We start from the raw sequence: 20187 nt of genomic DNA on the forward strand, positions 1-20187 counted from the left end.
ATAAAAACTTAAGAGTCTTTTTCTGCTTTTTTTTTTCCTTTTTTTCTTTTTCTTTTTCTTTTTCTTTTTCTTTTTCTTTTTTTTTTTTTTTTTAGAGGAGGGGGGCTTCTAGTAATTAGCTGGATTTACAACAAATGGCACACAGACTGTTAGCTCTGCATGTGTGCTATAACATTGGTGTTTACCCTATTATATTGCAATTTAAGTATGTCATAAAGTTTTATCAGTGATCACATAGAAATGAACTGGCATGCAGAAGTACTGACCATGAAATATTAAGAGAATACAGTGTGAAGCAGTATGTATTAACTTCTATATTGTGGTAATTGCTTTGGTTGTGCAAATTATAATGTGATACAGTGATATTCCTCATTTATATTTTGTGATGGTTGGGTATTTTTAGCAAATGAGTTGTCAGCAGAAAGGCTTCATTAGACCCATCAGGGTATCTGCCCATGAATAACGAATCCCAAACTGTACTGACAGTTTCCTTGAGCCAAAATGATGGAGCACCTCTGACAAAAGCCATATTGTGCGCTCCATGTGAAGAGTGTGAAGAACAAAAGAGACAGTTTGTTCTTAATTTGGTCAGGTTAATATTGACACAGTTAGCTTCGAAGAATCAGAACTGTGTGTAATGAACATTACAGTGATCACTTGGGTAATTGGCTCTTGGCTTCATGAATCGGAAGGTGTTTCTACAGACAGTTACAAATTCTGTTTGGATATTTTTTTGAGATCTTGCTTCTTTTAAAGAAGCATCCATGTTTGTAGTCATGTTAACCATGCAGTTTTAAAAGAAGAGATTCCTATAAGAAAATTGAGTTTCAGAGAATGAAGTTTCACAGCAATATACAGTCTACATAAAATGTTATTTCTCAAGAGAACTACATAATAACTGAACAGGTCATGTTCAGAAATCCTTCAAAAGTCTGTGGATTTCTTAAACTTTTTCATTCTGTTTACCTGGATGGTAAAAAATATTTGGCATTTTAGAATGTTCACCACATTGTTATGTTGTAGCATTGTATAAAATATTTATATGCATTAGACAAAACAAATGCACAGTTCCATTACAAATGCTAAGACACTAAATTTCTCCAGTATCCATATTGCTGTTAACTGCATTTTTGTAGTTAACAGCATTTGCAAAATGTACTTACTGCTAGATTCTGTTTATTTCAGGTATATTTACAGTAATTTTTTTTTTTTTTTGTGGTTGTTGCAGGTTACTTAGAGGGCATTACAACAACTAATAACGATGTTTACATATGCTGTTTACCTGATGTGCACTATGCAAAAATTAGTATTTAAGCCAGCACATGCCAATAAAGTAAGGAAAAGTAGTGAAAGAATAAATAGCCAACTGACCTTTCTCATGGTTTTGCTGCATGTCAGTGTATTTCCTACTATAATAATTCATCAACAGTGTTTTTTACAGTGCTTGTAATTAATTTGGGATGTAGAAGCTTAACTGTTGAAATGATTAGCATTTTTTCATTTTTAAAGGAAATGTTTTATTTTCTGTTAGCATTTACAATACATGCAACATTCTGGTTATTTACTTAGGTTAGCAAATTTGTAGAATAGTCCATATGTCTACTATGTCTTTCAATATATAGTCTTTGGTAATTTATAAGAGTTTCTTCTTTGCAGCTGTCTGTATTTATTTGAATGTTTGAATGCTTGTGAAGGGAGTGTTTGAATTGTGTTGGTACTAGTTTAAAAGAGTAAACTTTATGGATGTTTGGGGGGGGGATGGAATTAAAAAAAGTTTTAGAAAAAATATTACTTAGTATTTATTATATTAATAAAATTACCTTTGCTTATTTTAAAATTAGTAATTAATCTTTTTATTAATAGTCCAGTCACCCAAAAAATTTGATGAGGTAGAGTCATGATGTTGTAAAACATGTAATCTGATCTTTCTTTTATTCATTAGTTTAGTCAACAGTGTTTTCCAGCGAATTTACTCTTTGACTTATGCTTTTAACAAGGTCTGTTTGCCATGTGTTTCATTTCTGGATGCACTTAGCGAAGTAACATCTTATGAGAAACATTTATTGTTGATTATGAAAATGACTGTTTATGGGAAAATTGAGTAACTTACATTGTCAGATATTATTCAAATATTATTTTTGCTTAGTAATAGTAATGTGTGAAGCTTGTGTCTTATTTCTATATGCCACAGAAAAAACAGGGTCTTAGCATTTATAGCTTTGCTGAATAATGACTTCTTTGTCAGAAAGTTTTCTCATTGTCAGGCTGTGGGGTACACTAATAAGTGGGATGTTATAAGCATCATTTTGCTTAACTTGGACTGTGTTCTACATGCCTTAATGACTTCCTCGGTGTTGTTGGTTGGATGTCACTGTAAAACATCTCTTGCCCTCTTGCACTTCTAAATCCTCAAATAATTTGTGTGTTTTCTTTAAAGATTTTTTTTTAAGTGTGGTGTGTGGTGAGTGGTGCTGGCACATCTAAACCCATTCCCATGCTGCTCTGAGCAGTCTCTCATCAGCTGATAGTGTTTTGCACCAGGCAGCACTGGTCCATTATGAGCCCAGTAAAAAGAGCATGCAGACTCTGTGAGGTATCTTTTAAAACACTGTTTATTAGAATGAACATTATAAGGAGAAAACACTATAGATAATCCTACGTCCCTTTAGGTGGTGGGAGTCCTGGAGGGTGTAGCATTGTATAAGCCTACAACCCATGCACAGCATTTGGGAGACACCCTGTTCATACAAGAGATTTCCACTTTTGGTCATTTTAGCTATTAGAAGATTTTCTTACAAGGAAACAACTCCATTCCTCATTTCTGCTGTCAAACAGAAAGGATGTCCATGAGAACTTGTTGCTGAGCTGTTAGCTAAAGGCAGGGATGCACAGGTGATGTAATTGCTAGTACCAAGTGGGTGCTGCCTGCAGGCTTCTCGGGTGCAGTTAGCTGATCTAGTTTGCTCTGCGCCCAAAGAATATGTTTAGCACAACATAGCCCAAAGGCCAAGCTGGACGTGAAGCACAGAGGAAAAAACATGTATACATAACTGATCTCCTTCTGCAGCTTGTGCCCAATGGAGAGGGTCAGGTAACCCGTTTAGAGTTAACCTTTGTGGTTCTCTCAGTCATCAACATGCTGAGAACCTCAAGCAGGAGAAATACATACTCTGCATAGTAGGAAGTTTGAGAGCATAGAGGAAGCTGAGAGAACCTCCAGTAGCTGGGTCGGGTAATTACATAGGCAGTACAGATCCGTTTGTTATTGTTTATATTAATGTGGCCCAATGTGAAGCTCTCTCATCCGATTGCTTCACCAGGAATACGTACTTGTCAGCTTCCCCACTTAGAGCAGCAAGGCTACTGGATCACCAGCTGCTGTGTCAGTTCCTCAGTGTTGCTTTTGATTGCGTGACAGAAGTTAGCAACAAACAGGGCACGAGGCAAATTCAGATTTTAACGCCTCAGGGGGTTTACCATGACCATACGCATCTTTAGTTCCTGCTCTGACTGATAGAATTGACCTTTCATTGTACGGCCACACCCTTGCTGTGGTGACCATTCCCATCAACAAGTGGCTGCTAAGCATTTGGATGTTGTATCTTCTTGCTCCATGATGCCCTAGTGGTCCTTGGCCTTAAAACCTAGAAACATACCTCTGATCGCCCTGCGTGCAGGTGTTGGCTCTCCAGTTGGCCATGGTTGTGAGTGGGGAGTTCTGCCTTGACATGTAGGCAGGTTAAGAGCTTCCTCCCTCTACTGCAGAAAGCAGGGATTTTCGGCACTCCCCAGCCTACCACTTTGTGAGTTCCAGCTGTGGTCTGAGATGGTGGCAGATTCTACCTTAGTCAATGTCACTTTCATGAGGCTTCCAGTTCAGTCGTGTGGTTTTAACAGAAATTTTCTAATTCCTTGCATTTTCAAGCTGATACAAGCAATATAGAGGATAAAGCATCATGAGGCATGAAGGCTGGACATTTTTTAGAAATTTTTTTTTTTTTTAGTTACCTTATGTATACCTATGAACCTTCTTGCAGAATTAGATCTGTGCTTGCTCCATGCCCTTCCCTGTGACCTCCCAATCTTTTTGAATTGACTGTGAGCGGGTAACTGAGATAAAAGAGTTACCAGGACGGTTTTGAATCTGCCGTGGTTCAAATTTTTTATTCAAATAGATTTTAATTATTCGAGCTGCATTTAGGAATGGGATAACTGAAGTAACTTTTTGATGCTTAAGCACAAGCACATTTTGGTACTTTTTTCTAATATACCCAACACTTGAGTCTTCAGAAAAATGTTACTGGTTTGGATGTTCAAACCTTGGTTTTGAACTTACCATAGTTCGTTACCATAATCTCCTATTTAGATTTCATATCTGAATGTCCCCCACTAAACTGACAGCTGACTTCTGTTTGTGCATTGCTCTGCATGAATTTCACATAAAACTCTATTTTAGGTCCTATGTGAATATCAAAGTAGAATTTAATCTCATATCTTGGAATCTACTTCCAAAGCATTTGACAAGCAGATTTTTTTTGTTTAAGTTTAATTTACAGGGAGGGAGATGCATTTTATGGACACATTTGAGTAGATTAATAAATAGTATTTATATATATGTAACCAAAACAGTAATCTATTAGGTAGGAGACAGATGCAGGGGAATAACATGCCAGTCTGCCTATACAGTTGTGTTGTGTTCATGATGAACTGCTGTTTATTCAGGGCTAGTGTAGCTTGGCAGCATCAGAAGAACTATTAGTTAGAAGAGGACAAAAATTTTCTCAAATACAAATAGTAGAAACATAAAGGAGAAAATAACATTTCTAAGACTGTTCACTGGCAGCTATCAGAACTGAGGACTGAAAGGAGACATTTATACTTTGTGCATTATGTCCCCGTGTGAGAAAGGGGGATGTATGGTTTATGTTGCAGAATCTAGATAATTCAACATAGGGTGAGTCCAAGTATAAGTGAGAATAGGAATGACAAATGCAGTGTTCACCTCCTGTGTATTTCATGTGGGTTGTGTATGAAAATAAGCATTTTTTTAATGCAAAGGGATTTTAAAACTATTTGACCTTACTCTGTCCTTGTTTTGAGGGGTTATTGTTTGGGAGACTTGCACATTCAAAGAATTCAAAGAGCAGAAATAAAGGAATCTAAAGGAATAATTCATGGTAAAATTGTAGATAAACATGCAACATCATCATAGGTACATATAAAGGGCTGCAAAATCAAGTTAGCACATTCAGTTTCCTTTTGAGTGCTTGATTTTGCACCCTGATACTATTATTTTAACATCTGTTATTTTAAATAAAATATTGACGTCTCCAATTTCATAAATCATTTGCATTTTCTAGAAAAAAAGGGGTTTTATTCAAGAAATGGCAGTAATCCAATACTTTTAAGCAACCTTGTGAATGCAAGTAGCAGGAACAAGAAAGAATTCTGTTTCAGCAGCAGTTTCAAGAAGGCAAAACCTGCACTGAGTATTTTAGCATTTTTCAGCAGTAAAAGTCCGTTACTGTGCTGTGAGACTGGTTCTTTTTTTTTTTAAGCACATCGCTGTTTTGAAAAATGGAATTGAATTCTGTTGCCAGTTAGAGACACTGATGCTTATTAATGTTTCAGACTATTTTCACCACAGATTTGGATGGAAGGAGCATGGAAAAGATGCTGACATTTCTTTTAATTTCTTACCATATTTCAGGACTGCGTATTACACAGGAGTCTCGTTGATGATCTGAAAGCATTCATAGATAAATATGGGTTTGATGTACTTGTCATTTTGGCCAACTGTTTGTCAGATGAGAAGCAAACAAAACGACAAATAGCGGTATGCTCAGAAAACTTAGAGCTAGGCAATCAAGTAAGTACCTGGAAAAAGAATTAAGTAATGTCCTTCCTGGAAAAAATAATTTTTAAAAGTAGAATACACTAAAATGTTGAATAATTAAGTGGGGTCAAAAAGTAGCTGCTCTTGTCTGGCAATTGCATAGCTATTTGAAATGGCTGCATTACTTATATGATGCAAAATGAAAGATTGTGATATTTATGATTGTTTCAGACCAGCCTAACAGAAAAACTGTACAGTTACAGGAAATAAAGAAAGAGATAAGATTTTTCAATTTAGCTAAAACAGAATGATCTTTTTTTTTTTTTTTTTTTTAACTAGTTTTGCCTTGTTTTTGTATTGTGGTCTACACAAATGAGTCTTTGACAGTGAGGGATGAGCAAACACATTGTAAATGGTAATGACCTGAACTCATCTATGTATATGTTATCACTAAATAATTTAAGCTCTGAAATGAAGCCAAATTATTACTAGAATGTTAATTTGTCCAAAGCCAGGTGTTGTTGTACTTTTTTTTTTTTTTTACTGTATTTGTCCTCAGATGGACGAAATCATCTCAGCGGCAACTTTTCTAACTTTTTTCTGTCTTAATCTGATCTTAGGCACAGGTGGCTAAATGACTCGTACTTTCAAGGTCAATATAGATGTATTTAATGAATCCAATTATACTATTGTAGAAATACTTTTCTCATGTACTGTTACGTATTTTAGTCAGATTTCTTAAGGCACCAACTAAACATTCTGTTGGATTTTCTTTTACTAATGAAAAGTGAACTTAAAAGTCAAGTGGTATAACTTCAAGTAAATATTCTGACTAACTATATAATACATATTTTCTATTGATCTATTTTAATACTTCATCTGTTTAGGGATCATAATAAGGCTGTTACAGTGAAATGGGCAAGAAGTAGATTAATACGAATAGATAGGTACGGCTGTGTTACACAGTGAAGTAGTCAATATATGCCCTTATGCCCATGATTGAAATGGATTTTGAAACATCCTCTTTTTCAACAGATCTGCTGTGAATTAGAAGAATGTCAGAATCCTTGTTTGGAGCTGGATCCTCTAGAATGTGGATGTGACCAAATACTTATTTATCAACAAAACTCTTTGGTGACCTGTGATCAAATTTTTCTTCTAGTTAAGGAAGTTATAAATAGAAGACAACCAGAAATGGTATCAAACAGTAGAACTTCTTCTACTGAAGCTGTTGCTGGAAGTGCTCCACTTTCACAAGGCTCTTCTGGTATTACGGAGTTATATGGTTCTGATGTAGAACCACAGCCCAGTTCTGCAAATTTTATAGAAAATCCTCAAGATCTAAATGGATCTATGCAAGCCCACATTGATGTTAATGTAGACCTTGTGAGTCCAGACAGTGGATTGGCTACCATTAGAAGCAGCCGGTCTTCCAAGGAGAGTTCTGTTTTCCTTAGTGATGATAGCCCTGTTGCAGAAGGTGCTGCTTCCCATCACAGTCTTCTGCCTGGCTTTGACTCCTATAGCCCTATTCCTGAAGGAGCAATAGCTGAAGAACAAAAACCTCAGTCTAGAGACAATAGTGATAATTTTGATCTTTTCAATTTTGATCTAGCACCTGTGGTTGCAGCTCCATCCGAGTCATCTTCTCGTTCTGTCGATTGCTCCCCAGCAGATGACTATTTCCTTAATAGTGATTCATCAGAAGGACAACTCACTGTGCAGAAAGAACTTGATGAAGCAAACCTGCTAGAAAATAATAAAACAAATTATTCAACTGACTTACTTATGACAACAAACGAGGAAGACAATTCAGCTGAATTTGATGAGAATCCAGGAGAAATGTGTGAGAAAACAAGTTTGATCGATTTAGCTGAAGGTGATTCTTCTTCACCAGAAATGTTGAAAACTGCTGATTCGAGAATTCCACCAACTCCTGTCAACAGTCTTGTAGAAATTTCACCATTAGATAATGGGCAGCCTTTATTTTTCCCACAAGATGTCATTAAAAAAATGAATGAAATAGATGGCACAAATTATTCTCAGTCTCGTGTTAGGTATGGGAGCTGGTGGGATGGCTTTGACCTAGAGTCCAGAAATGCTGATACATGGAGTTCAAGTGAGCAGGAATCTGTATTTCAGAGCCCTGTCTTATGGAAAGATTGTAAAGAAAGTCCCTTGCTACGACAACATATTGATAGAAGAGCCTCAGATTCTGTATTCCTCCAAAAACAGCCAAAGCAAATGGAATACATGAGAGCAGGTCTGTGGGATAATCAGTTTAAACAAGATAATTGGAGCCATGAGAATAAAGAGAAAAACAGTGAACATTCACGGCTGCAAACTGCTTCTTTAGAAGAGACAAAGCAAGAACCAGAGAGCTTTACTGACCCGTGGAAGGTCAGACAGCCAACACCTATGATGTCAGATGCATGGTGTAGTAGTGAAGGGAAAGGTAGTCAGCTAGCTGCAGACTCTTACAAAGTCTGGTCCAAGTTTGATGCAGGAGATACTGCTAGAGCCTCAGAAAATGTATGGAACATGCCCAAACTGGATAAAGAAAAAAAATCAGTGAATATTCCTGAGAAATGGGCCATACCAAAAACTAGTTTATCAGAGTCTTCAGAAATCACAGTGGATAATGGGACCGAAAGTCCACCTATCCAGGTTTCTCCAGAAGCCTGGGATAAAGAAAGATATTATTCAGTAGAAGAATATGGAAAATCTGAAAATACAAATTCTGGTTTCAACAATATGCAAAATAATTCCAAGTTGCAAATAGAGGAAAAAACTGTAACTGGTGACCCTAAACATAGACCAAAACAATTTGAAAATATGGAGACCTGGAATATGTATGATAAAAACATCAGGAAAGAAGTAACAAAAGTAGTAGTGCCATGGGAGCATACCTTCTTATATAAACACTCAGATCTTAGTTCATCAAACGTAGGTGAAGATTTAGTTGTTTCTCCACCAGACACCAATTATTCAACATCTGATTCATATACATCTCCTACATATGTGGAAGATGAAGGAGAAAATGAGGACAAAGATTTTGACGAAGAAATGGTTACTGATAAATTGATGAACCCAAGCTTGGCTGAGCCAAAAGTACTTGAGAAAGCAAGTAAGGAAGCATTATCTCCTAGAAACATGGCTTTTTCAAGTGGCAGAAACACAGACATCTGGAACACTCCCCTAAATAATGTCACCCAGTTACAAGAAAGAATTTCTGAAATTACTGCTCTTCCAGCCTCTGCTAAACCTTTCCTTAATTCAGAACAAACAGCTAATCAGTGTTTTTCAACTGAAATACATACCAGTGAAAATATTTTTTCTGTATCTGAAAACAAACCACCACCACCAGTGTACGATCAAACAGTGAATGACTTATTGCTGCCACAGAATGAATTAAATACTAGACAGGCAGCAGCTGAAAATGCAGCAGCAGTGATCAGTGTTTCTGTAGAAGACACAGACACATCTACACCAACTTCAGACACTGGGAATGGTTTGGATTTGAAGATACGTGACTTAGGGAGTGAGATACTTGGTAAGAAGGCAGCACAAAACACTGCTGATGTTGATGAAAAGCTGGATAGTCAGGATTCAGCACAGCAGCTGAACTCATGGAGTTTACACAGTGAACAGGGTTGTGAGGAAGGCTGGGACAATGCCATTGTCATCTCTCAGAAAGGAAAAGAGGTATATAAAAGAACAGATGAGACAAGTGGACAGGAAATGATTAGTGACATTTGTAATAAACCAGTGCAAGAGGACAGTGAATCTTCATGTAATGCTGATTCGGAAGAAAACAGGTCAACAACTGAAGTTCCCAGCTCCCCAGGAAAAATGAGGAATAGTGTTAATTTGGAAGTGTTGGTCACAGAGAATGAGTCATTTCCCAATCAAACTAATCCAGGTAGTCAGGAGAGGAAAGACTTGTCACAGAGTAATGCAGAATCTTCTTCAAGTGCTTCCGAGGAAAGCAGAAATTACGAATCTTTTGATAACCCCAGACCACACACCTACAATTACAGTGAAACATCACAGCTGCTTTCCAAGAAAGTGGAAAAGGAGACTACAGTGATAGAGGATGCAACAAGTCCCGAGATGGAAAGTATCTCGGAAGGTTCTGATAAGGGTAGTGATAACCCTGAAAATAATTCTTCTAAAATGCCTGGAAGCTCTGGCATCTGGAATGACTCTGGAAAGAGGGGTTGTCACCTAGCCATGTCAATTGCTTTGATGACTGAACCACAAGAAGCTCTGGGAGAAGTGAAAGAGAGCTTACATGAAGTGATTCCTGGCCATCTGGGCATTTCTGATTCTGAGTTAGTGTCTGTCAAAAATAGCTCTGAACTGAACATGACTTACGAAAAGTCTTTCATAGATGAGTTTAAGAAGAGTCCCTCTCCTGGATATGTCAGTGTTCCTGACATTACAGATATGTCTGTGGTGGAAAATTCATTTTCACATGAAATAGGTTCTGGGAGAAATGAAAACTCTGAAAATGTAGAACCTGCTAATAATCTTTGCAGAGGGCCATGTGCAATGCTGAATGACAGTTTTCCCCAAACTGCTTGGAATTCACAGCCATGTGAAGATTTGCAATCTCCTGAAACAAGTCCTGAGGCAAGTGAAGTCCTTGAAATGGCAAACACCATAAGTAGCCTTTCAAAGGATATACAAATCAAAAGCTATTTGGAAGAAGATAATGTGTGGAGTGATTCAATAAATGATTACGCACACTCAAGTGGAACAAGTCCTGATTTAAGTGATGCATCTGTGAATGTGTGGGGAGACCTTCCAGTTGCCAGTCATGACAAAGGAAGTAGGGATATTTGGGATATTAAAGATAGTAAATATCTTGAAGGTGCCTGTAAAAGGAATGAATTTGGGAATGAATGTGAAGAAGGATTTGAAACAAGCACTGACCAGAACAACGTTCCTAAAAGCTTACATTTTTGGAATGCCCATGTAGATGATGATACTGTATCTTCGTTATCAAGTCCTGACATAAATGAGGATTCAGAGAATTCAGAGGCATGTCCAGAAGCAATTTGTGAAGATTCCATGTATGAAAACAAACAGCATATAGTGTCTGAAGTTGGAGAGGACTATGCTCAATCCAATGCAACAAGTCTTGAAGACAATTTAGATGCAAAAACCAAGGTGGGAGAGGAGGTCCAGGTAGGCATCTTCAATGAAAATCCTGAAACAATTAAAGCTAGGAAACTGTTGCAGGAGGACTTGACTGGAACGGTGTATAATGAATATTTAGGTCACTGGGAGACACTTCAGAAAAAAGCCCAGGTGAGTATTTTTAGTAAAGAAACAAGCAGCGGAGAAGACTCATGTTTTTATGAAAGGCGTGAAGATACTACACCGACTTTAGCTGTTGATGATAAAGAAGAGTATTCTTCAAAAGCTGTAGATATGTGGAGTATGTCATTAGAAGCTGATTTCAGAACTGATGCAAAATCCACAGTAGGAACATTTGGTTTTCCAGATGACAGTTCAGAATGGTGGAATTCACAACTTTGTGAAAAAAAGCAATTGGAAGATCAGTATTCTGCTTCAAGTCACTCTGCAACAAACCAGTTAACAAATAGTAAGGAGGACTCCTGGGGTTCACCTTCACAAGATGAACTAACGGAAGCACATTTCATTAATGCCAATAATGGTGGAAATGAGCCTCCCGCCCTGTACTGTGATGAAGAAGAAAATGAAAGTCTAGTACATCCTATGAATATTCCTGATAGTCAGATAAATCAAGACACGGAGCAGTTCAAACAATTTGATCCTTTCATACTGGATAAAGAAGAAAGGGGCTTGAAAGAGCAGTTGTTTCCTACAGATGAGGAAAATCGACTGACTGCACAGAATCCTTTTTCAGATGAGGAACGAGGTATGCCAAATACATCAGTTCAAGAAATCCCAGTAGTGGATCTACCAAAAGACAATGGGGGAAATGCAAGTCTCATTCCTCAAGAACAACAGTGGGAAACCTGTGAAAGATCAGAAGCACACAACTCCTTGCCAGATGCTTTCACTGTAGAAGACTTATCTTTTGAAATGACACAGAAGTCAAGCCCAGGGTGGAGTATATTAGTTCCCCAAACTACACTTAGCCCAGATATTTTACAGGATAACACACAAGAAAGTAATCAGCTGTTTTCAGTGGACCCTGACCTGTGGACAAATGCTGAGCAGACTGTCACTTTGAAATCAGATGGTGAAAATCCTGATATCTTAAGTCACTGTGACCAAGGCAATAGTTCAGAAGCATCAAGCAGTCCTGACGTGTGCCAGGAGTATGAAGCTAAGCATGCTTCTATCCCATTTTCTCAGATTGGGGTGGAGCCTGGAGACAAAGATAGTCAGCCAGTTCATGTGTGGTCAAATATGGGTAAAGAGGAAGATTCAAAGAGGCAGTTAGTAACGCAGAAGTTAGAGAGACAGTATCAAAGTGGTAGTCTCCAGGCCTATGAACAGGGAAAGACCAATGAATCCTGTCAGCTAATCTCTTCTAATGATCATGAGCCTCCTGATTTTGCAATTTTGGAAGAATATGGTCCAGAAAATAAACTTTTTACTGACCCGATCCAGTTGGCTGAACTTAACAATGAAGTTTTACAAGTGACGTCCTTAGATCTGAAAGACACGTTCCATGAAAGTTTTACTCCTGCAAGCCGTCAAGGAACACCAGCTGATACAGCTTGGATAGCAACCTCCCGAACGCATTTGGTTCCGATGGATTTCACTCTACTTGACAGGGCAGAAGAAAGCTTAAAAGAAGTTAGTGCCTTGGCTGAAGTTGGGAAATATTCCAATACTGAGCATACAGCAGTAACTGCTGGTGAGCGATACATGTCAGGAGAATGTGTGGATGAATCTGAGACAGGAGCAGAGCATAACACCAGGAACGCATCCGTGGCTGATGTCCTGGCAGGCATAGGTGGTGGCACAAGTATGCTGCCAGTAGTAGGCAGCGAAGCCGCAGGAGGGGAATCAAGGGATAAGCAAGTATTTTTTCCCAAATCCTTTCTGCCTGGTGGTGGTGAAGGCCACGAATCTGATTCAAATGATCAGCTGGTTGATGACATGGGAAAAGAACCTGAAGATGTAATTGAACATGCTGTTGGTGTGTTTAGGGGAATGCCCAGTGACCAGTCGCCAGTGGTACCTAGCCCACCATCCCGCCTATCTTCTGGCGCGGAACCCTCTGGCAGCGGAGAGTGTGCAGAGAACGAGCTCCTGTTGCAGCAGCCATTTTGTGACAGTGTTTCTCTGGAAAAACCTTCGCCACGGCCAGCTCCTACGGAGGGTGCAGAAGGCATCCGAACGACCGCAGACAGCAGCGTTACCGATCAGGTGCCTGAGGCGCGCGCAGAGCGCCTTCGGGGAGATGACGCGTCGGTACCGGGGACGGCGGGAGCCCCGGCGGTTCCGGCTGCAAAACCCGCGGCAGAGGCGCGTGGCCTGGGCTCACCGCCAGGTGGCGACGGGCGACCGCCCGATGGTAAGGCGGCCCCCGGGGCGGGGGGCGGGGGCCGGGGGCGGGGGAGGGGCAGCGGCTGGGGTGTGCTGCCGGGTGGCGAGCCCTTGCGTGAAGTGCGGGGTCTGGGAGTCTCCCGTGATGTACGTTGCATGGGAAGGCCTCTAGCATCGCCCTTCTGGGCAGAGCTAAAGCTTTTAAACGTTGAAGTAGGAACCCTTATTTCTGTGGTGCGTACGGGGCCTAGCGTATGGGACACGGAACCATCTGTCCCTTAGGAAGGGTTGCGGTGTTAATGTGTAATCTCTAACAATAATGACGATGATGGTGTTGTAAAATTCAAGTACACATTAACAGAACAAAGTGAACTGAGAAGAGCTTTACCTCACTCTACTGATTTAAAGCAATCATGGTGACTGCAATAGTAATTTGAAAACTAAAAGGAGTTTCTGTTTGCCTGTTCTTTTAGAAGCTGGCACTGACTCCCTGCTTTGCAGGGGGAATAAGCTGAGAAATTCCTCTGAGAGCCCTGAGCTGAAAAGTACAGAGGGTGAGGAAGATGTGAGGATGCAGGTGCACCAGGATCCAGCTTCACTGGAGATGGATTACATCCTTGTTACTGAGGAAGAAAATACACCTTCAGCGAAGGATTCCCTTGAAAGAAAGGAAAGCGATTTTGCATTTCAAGAAGCTCATGTAGCTGAACAAACAGCATCTCATGAAGGCTTTTCACCAGGCCCCTCGGATGCCTTTCAGCCAATCTCCATTACAAATGAAAGGGAAGATCGCTTTGTTTGCGGGACTGAATGGGACCCTGTTCACTTAGAATTGAAAAGTTCTGTTGTACCGCAGAAACTGGATGATGAAACAAGTTCACGAGGAAGCTGTGGGCAAGATGAGGGCTGGATTATATTGGGTCAAAATGAGGTCAGTGATGTATCACCTGAAGACATTTCTGCTGACTTAGAGATGCCAGAATTGGGGTCTGGACATCCTGGTGGTAAACTGGCAACTGTCGTAGCACAGGAATTGATTCTTGACACTCAGGCAGAATTTCAGGTAGAAACTCCTCTTCAGAAATCATTTGAACATGAGGGCTGTTACCCTTCAGATAGCCTGACAAGTGAGGATGGGAGTTCGGGCACTGCAGGAGCTCATGTGCTGCCCGTGGTTGGAGGTGATGGTTCATGGGAATCAAGTTCTCAACAGAGACTTGGTAATAACATAACAACAGGACAAGAAATGAAGGAGGAAATGGTGCTTCTCAGCAACGAAAGAGAACTGAGTCAAAAATCAGGGTAAGGAAATCCCAACCCATTTCCTTTAGTCTTCTGTTGACTTGTTATCAATGTTATTGAGGTGTATGACATTATATGAATAGATAGCAGGACTTTCAAATCTGAAGTACTAATTATATTTTTATGACTTAAGTAACATTGTATTCCTTCCTTTCTAAAAACAGAGTCTTGCTTCTTGGTTGCTTGATATGAGCTAAATTAGGATTGTTTCACAATGCAGAAGCTTGTAAGGCCACTTCAGAAGTCCATCTTCCTTCTGTGAAGTTCCATAGGCTTCATAACCTACCTTTAAATCTGAAACAGATATGGCCAGGGAATGCAGGCCAAAGCCAGGTACTGATGGTATTACCAGTCCAGATACAATGCCAATGATGAGATTATGGGAGGGATGGAAGTGAAGTACTATCTCTGCCTAATGCAAAGCTGGGAAGGAAGATAGGAGGGGATCAAGGCTTAGAGTCAGAAGAAGGTGCTGTTCATAGAGAAAAGAAAAGCGTGATAGGAAATTACGGTCTTTGTGACTATTTTTAAGCTGTAGTCAGATCAGAGCAGCAGTTCTGTCTGCTTTGACTGGACTGGCAGTTGAGGAAGTTTGAGTGTATTTTGCACCTGCCTTTGGGTGGAAGTGCATCCTCAATGCTGTCAGAATTACTATGCCTGCTGTCTCTCTGTTGTGTCACCAGATGGAGAGAGATGACCTTCTTGACTCCATTTACTGTAATGTTTTGGAGAGGGTGCTTCAGCTGTTGCCTTCTGTTCTTTTACAACCAGGAGATGTAACTGCTACAGTGGACTTGTAGGGTAACCTCAGAGAAGCAAATGTGGAAGTCTGACCTCATTTCTCCTGGACATCTGCAGCTGACATGCTGCAGTTTTATCAAGAGGAACCTGGCATTATATTTATACAGTGAAATTCCTATGAGCAGTAAAAGAAACTTCCCCATACAAATAAAACTAGGGAGTGTAACTGCTTTGTACTTGTTACTCCTTTCAAACTGCACTTAGTCAAAAGAGCATGTGGTATGAAACACTTGGAAACGTACTGTTTTTGTGAAATGCAAGACTTTTTGCTTTTTTTCAAGTTTCTCCCAAGCACTTGTCAGTTCAGTGTAGAATACACAACACATACACAACTTCTGTTTATCAGGTTTTAAGTATCTTAAAATTTATTTTAGACTTTACTTTTTGAAATTTTCACTAACAATTTTGCAATTTTAGCAGTAAGCTTTTTTCCCCTTACAAGTGGCATGGCTGTGTATGATAGTATAAGTCTGATAACAGCATGTACAAATAATCTGTGATGGAAAACCACAGCTTTTTGCTAGCTTTGTCCCCACCCCAAACAGCTCACATTTTATTAAGATTTCAGGAATGAGCAGTTCAGTAGCTGTGTTTTATCTTCCCACAGATGTTAAAATATCTTCCCTCCAAACATTTTCATACTTTTTCAGAGAGTGTATCACTACCACAAGATTAGACACTGTTATAGCTTAGTTGTTTTTAATATATACTAAGTGCAGGCTTCATCCTGAACAGAACCCCCAGTCTCAGAAACTCTGAAATATAATAATGTTACTTGCAGGCTTAAACTTAAGCACCTGTATAGGAGTTAAGGTTTTCTTGACAAACAAGATTTTGAGTAGTAGTATATATAGCATAATTGCCCTCATACACTGCCCCGGACTGAAATCTATTCAACCTAACCAGACAGACAGCACTGAGGAGAATATGAGATGGGAGGGGCTCTGTTTTGGTAGGGCAGTGACAGCTTTTATTGATGCAGGTTAGCATTTACAGTCCTCAAGAAAGGGGCAAATCTTCAGAAGGGTTAGCAGAAAATGAGCACTCCCCAGTTCTGTATGGTCTGAAGTAAACCAAATGTGAAAAGTTTGACTTTGAAACTTTTTAGAAGTAGAGCTGCTTGGCACAACATTTCTGTTGCACCCAGTCCTCCAAGCTTCTGTCTTGCATTCCAGAAGGAAAAGTAGAAATTCGGAAATGTCGCAGCACTCTCCAAACTGTCAAGCTGCAACGAGGTCTTTTACTATCTCATACCAGTCCCTCTGCTGCCTTCTCCTCATCTGGGGCTTGTGTTCTCTCTGCTCCTTCCTCTCTCACCTTCTCTTCCTCAGCTGCCCTCTCTTCATTGGCTCTCAACCACTTCACTTAACCAGCCACAGCTGCACCTTATCTACAACATCAGCCAACCCACCACCCCTGAAGCCAACCCACAGTTCTATATTAACAATGCTAATTAACCCAGCTTCATTCTTCTACAATTCCCCATTTTTTTTCCTTAACATTTCATACCTCATGTTTTTGCCAACCATCATGTCCTTTTTACAAATAAACTTTTCATACAGTCCTCTATAATTCCTCTACAGTTCCCCCCCCTTTTTTTTTTCTTTTTAACATTTCATACCTCATGTTTTTACCAACTATCACAAACTTTTTACAAATAAACTTTTCATACAGTCCAGACGACTTGTCCCTGAATTCCTTCTTCACTTTTATCTTGGGCTTTTCAGCTTCTACAGATTGATCACCTTTCTTATCTGCTTTCTTAGCATCTGGGATTTTGTTTTCTTCAGAGGGGGGTTGTGATGAACTTATAGTGCAGGGGTCCTCAAAGTTTTTAACCAGGGGGCCGGCACGCGGATGGAGTGGCAGGCAGCCATCTGCGGCTGCTTGGTTTGCCCCCCCAACTCCCGGCCGGGGGGGGGGTGTCTGTAAATACGGGGGGCCAGATTGAGGACACTGGGGGGCCGTAGTTTGAGGACCCCTGTTATAGTGCCTTGTCCTTTCGCCTCTTGGATCATACCGGACAGTAACCTGAATGAGCTTGCAGCAGCAGCAGATCTAGAATACAGCACTAACACATCATTCTGTGTCCTGAAAAACTTCTTAACATCTCTGTGGTCGCCCATTTCTTCTTCAACTGCAGACACCTTCGAGCACGTAAACACCAGCAAGAATACCGCCAAGCCAAGCAGCAGCAGCAATGGTGGGAGCCACCCACGGCACCGTGCTGCTCCCACACCTTCCCTCGGCACAGCCATCACTGCTGTCTGGCTGGATCCACTCTGGACCCGCTGCTGTGGGCTGCTGCCACATCTGGCTGTGTACTCCGCCACTATTGCCCGTTACCCTCAGTCTCTTAACTCCACGGCAGTCAGGCTTCCTTCTCTTTGATCCCAACGGCTCACCTTTACCGGTGGCTGATCCAGATCCCCAGGCTCTTCCCGCCTATCTCAACGTGATCTGAATCGCAGGCTATCCCTGAGTGGTAGTGGTTTCAAGTTTTGAGTGGTAGTGGCAGCACCCGCCTGTCTTTGCTTCGTCGGGTGCTGCCACTACCACTCAAAACTTGAAACATCCCCTGGCCCAGCCATTGCTGCTGTCACCACTCATTGCACTCAGTCTCATAATCTGCAGGGCCTCACACAGGGCACCAATTGTGACAGCACTCTCCAAACTGTCAAGCTGCAACAAGGTCTTTTACTATCTCATACCAGTCCCTCTGCTGCCTTCTCCTCATCTGGGGCTTGTGTTCTCTCTCACCTTCTCTTCCTCAGCTGCTCTCTCTTCATTGGCTTTCAACCACTTAACCAGCTACAGCTGCACCTTACCTACATCAGCCAACCCACTGCCCCTGAAGCCAACCCACAGTTCTATATTATCAATGCTAATTAACCCAGCTTCATTCTTCTACACTGAAATTGTCTGCAAAATCTGGAAGAAGCAAAACAAGCAAATCACCAACACCTGCTTGGTTCTGCCTGCACATTTCTGTGGAAAGGTGGCTTGGCATTTGTGGATCTAGGAGACCTGAATGTCCTTTGCCTTCGAGGTGGTTTGTCTGTTTGAACTAGTCCACTCCCTGGAAGTCATCTTCCTCCATTATCTCTTGCAGGTTTTCCCTGGGAGTCCATCAAAACCGACTAATTTCAATGAATAAAGCTTTTTTTTTGACAAACGAGTAATTCTTAGTGAAAATCCTTGAATCAAAAAATGCTTACCACCTCTGCTCCCAATAGATGGTGAATGGGATGGGAAAAAGGAAGGGTTGTTTAGAGGTGCTGGCTAGTTGCAGGCTTGCAAATCTGACATGAACAAATTGGCTGTCAAATCCTCTGTCTCCCATAAAGCATTTTAAATTAAAAGCAGCCAGATGCTGACCCTGCTTAAGTCACGCTGATTAATTACATGCAGGCAGCATCCTAGGGTTTGACTTGCCATGCTTACATGCCCATGATGTTCTTAGAAAGGGGAAAAAAAAAACTGGTCTAGGTATCTGATTTTAAATTATTTGTATAAATCAGCACAATGAAGTTGGGATAACTTTGAAGTAGTAAGATGCTTTGTTAGATACCTCAAGAAAAATAATCTGATTTTTGAACTTACACTGGCACTAGAAAAATCATTCTAATGGCCATGGATTTATAGGGGTTTTGTACGGGGTTTTAACATCTTGCTGCTATGTATTGCTAGATCCACTTTGAGAAGAGCTCTGCTGTTCTTCAGGAATTTCTGTAAGTCTCCAAAGTAAAAGCTTGAATCTTGTACACAATAGTAGTTTGCCTTGGTGTTTCAGGTATGGTACATTAATTATTCTTAGAACTTAGTATATTCTTTTAGACTAATTCCTGCATTAAAGTCCAAAATTGGACCATGTTAACGTAAGAGTGTTTTAAGTGAAAACTTAAATGCATGATGGAATGTTGTGCATCCCGCAAGGAAAGGATACAGTAGTTCTTGGTACAGAATATATATGGTCACTATAGCTTCTACTATAGGCTTTTTCCTTATCTGACTCAGAAGTTGTTTAACACTTGTTTAATACGAAATGCCTTTTCAGTGCATAGCAGTGGCTATTCCTGTTCTGAACACTAGTGATGCTGGAGCCCAGAGAAGTAAATAAAAGCAGGGAAGAATCCATATTAACAATTATTTCTGGAAGCATGGAACCAGTATGTTTTGTGGTTAGACATTTTTTGTTGATAAGATGTGCAACCTAATGGAAGTTTTTTCCAGTGTTAATGTTTGTAAACATACTGCTCTTGTCTGAGGCTTTCATATCTGATAGAGATTGCTTTTGTGATGCTCTTTTCTCCTCAGTTTACCCTGTGCTTGTTATCTGATGTTCAGTAAACTTGTAATAAGCTTATGTCTTTGGTCAGTTAGATAAGGACTTCAGACTTCATAGGAGATAGCAGTGAGACATGCAGATATATCTGTGCATGCCCATAGCGTGACTACAGAGGCCTTGATTCCTTTGAAACCAAAGAAAACACAAAAAAACTTTATGGTAGAAAGGCTAAAACACACATGGGAATAATTATTTCTAGATTGTATGTCGATTTCATTAAACCTCTTATATAAACAGCTGTAGAAACAGCTACTGATAATGGTAGAACTATGTAATTAGAAATGCTTTCTAATGCATTTCTTTGATAGTTTTAAAAACACAGGTTCCTTCTTAAAGTGTACCTCGGTGTGCAGCTTTTAAGTCTGAAATTAATTGCCCTTTTTGGCTGACAAACTTTAAAAAC

At 40.2% G+C, this 20187-nt stretch overlaps 1 protein-coding gene across 6 annotated transcripts in view; it reads left to right on the plus strand.

Annotated features, from left to right (window-relative positions):
* PRUNE2 (prune homolog 2 with BCH domain) overlaps window positions 1-20187 on the plus strand; it is a 144332-nt gene that overhangs the window by 75943 nt on the left and 48202 nt on the right. For 5 of the 6 annotated variants that reach the window (XM_040580045.1, XM_040580047.1, XM_040580046.1 and 2 more), the window contains exons 7-9: window positions 5711-5869; window positions 6872-13361; window positions 13807-14635. In XM_040580045.1, coding sequence (XP_040435979.1) covers window positions 5711-5869; window positions 6872-13361; window positions 13807-14635 — 7478 coding nt within the window. Of the gene's footprint in view, window positions 1-5710; window positions 5870-6871; window positions 13362-13459; window positions 13568-13806; window positions 14636-20187 lie in introns of those variants that run through there. The other variant, XM_040580050.1, reaches the window with a different exon arrangement.

This window comes from Falco naumanni, chromosome Z, assembly GCF_017639655.2.
Source record: "Falco naumanni isolate bFalNau1 chromosome Z, bFalNau1.pat, whole genome shotgun sequence".
Classification (NCBI taxonomy): Eukaryota; Metazoa; Chordata; class Aves; order Falconiformes; family Falconidae; genus Falco; species Falco naumanni.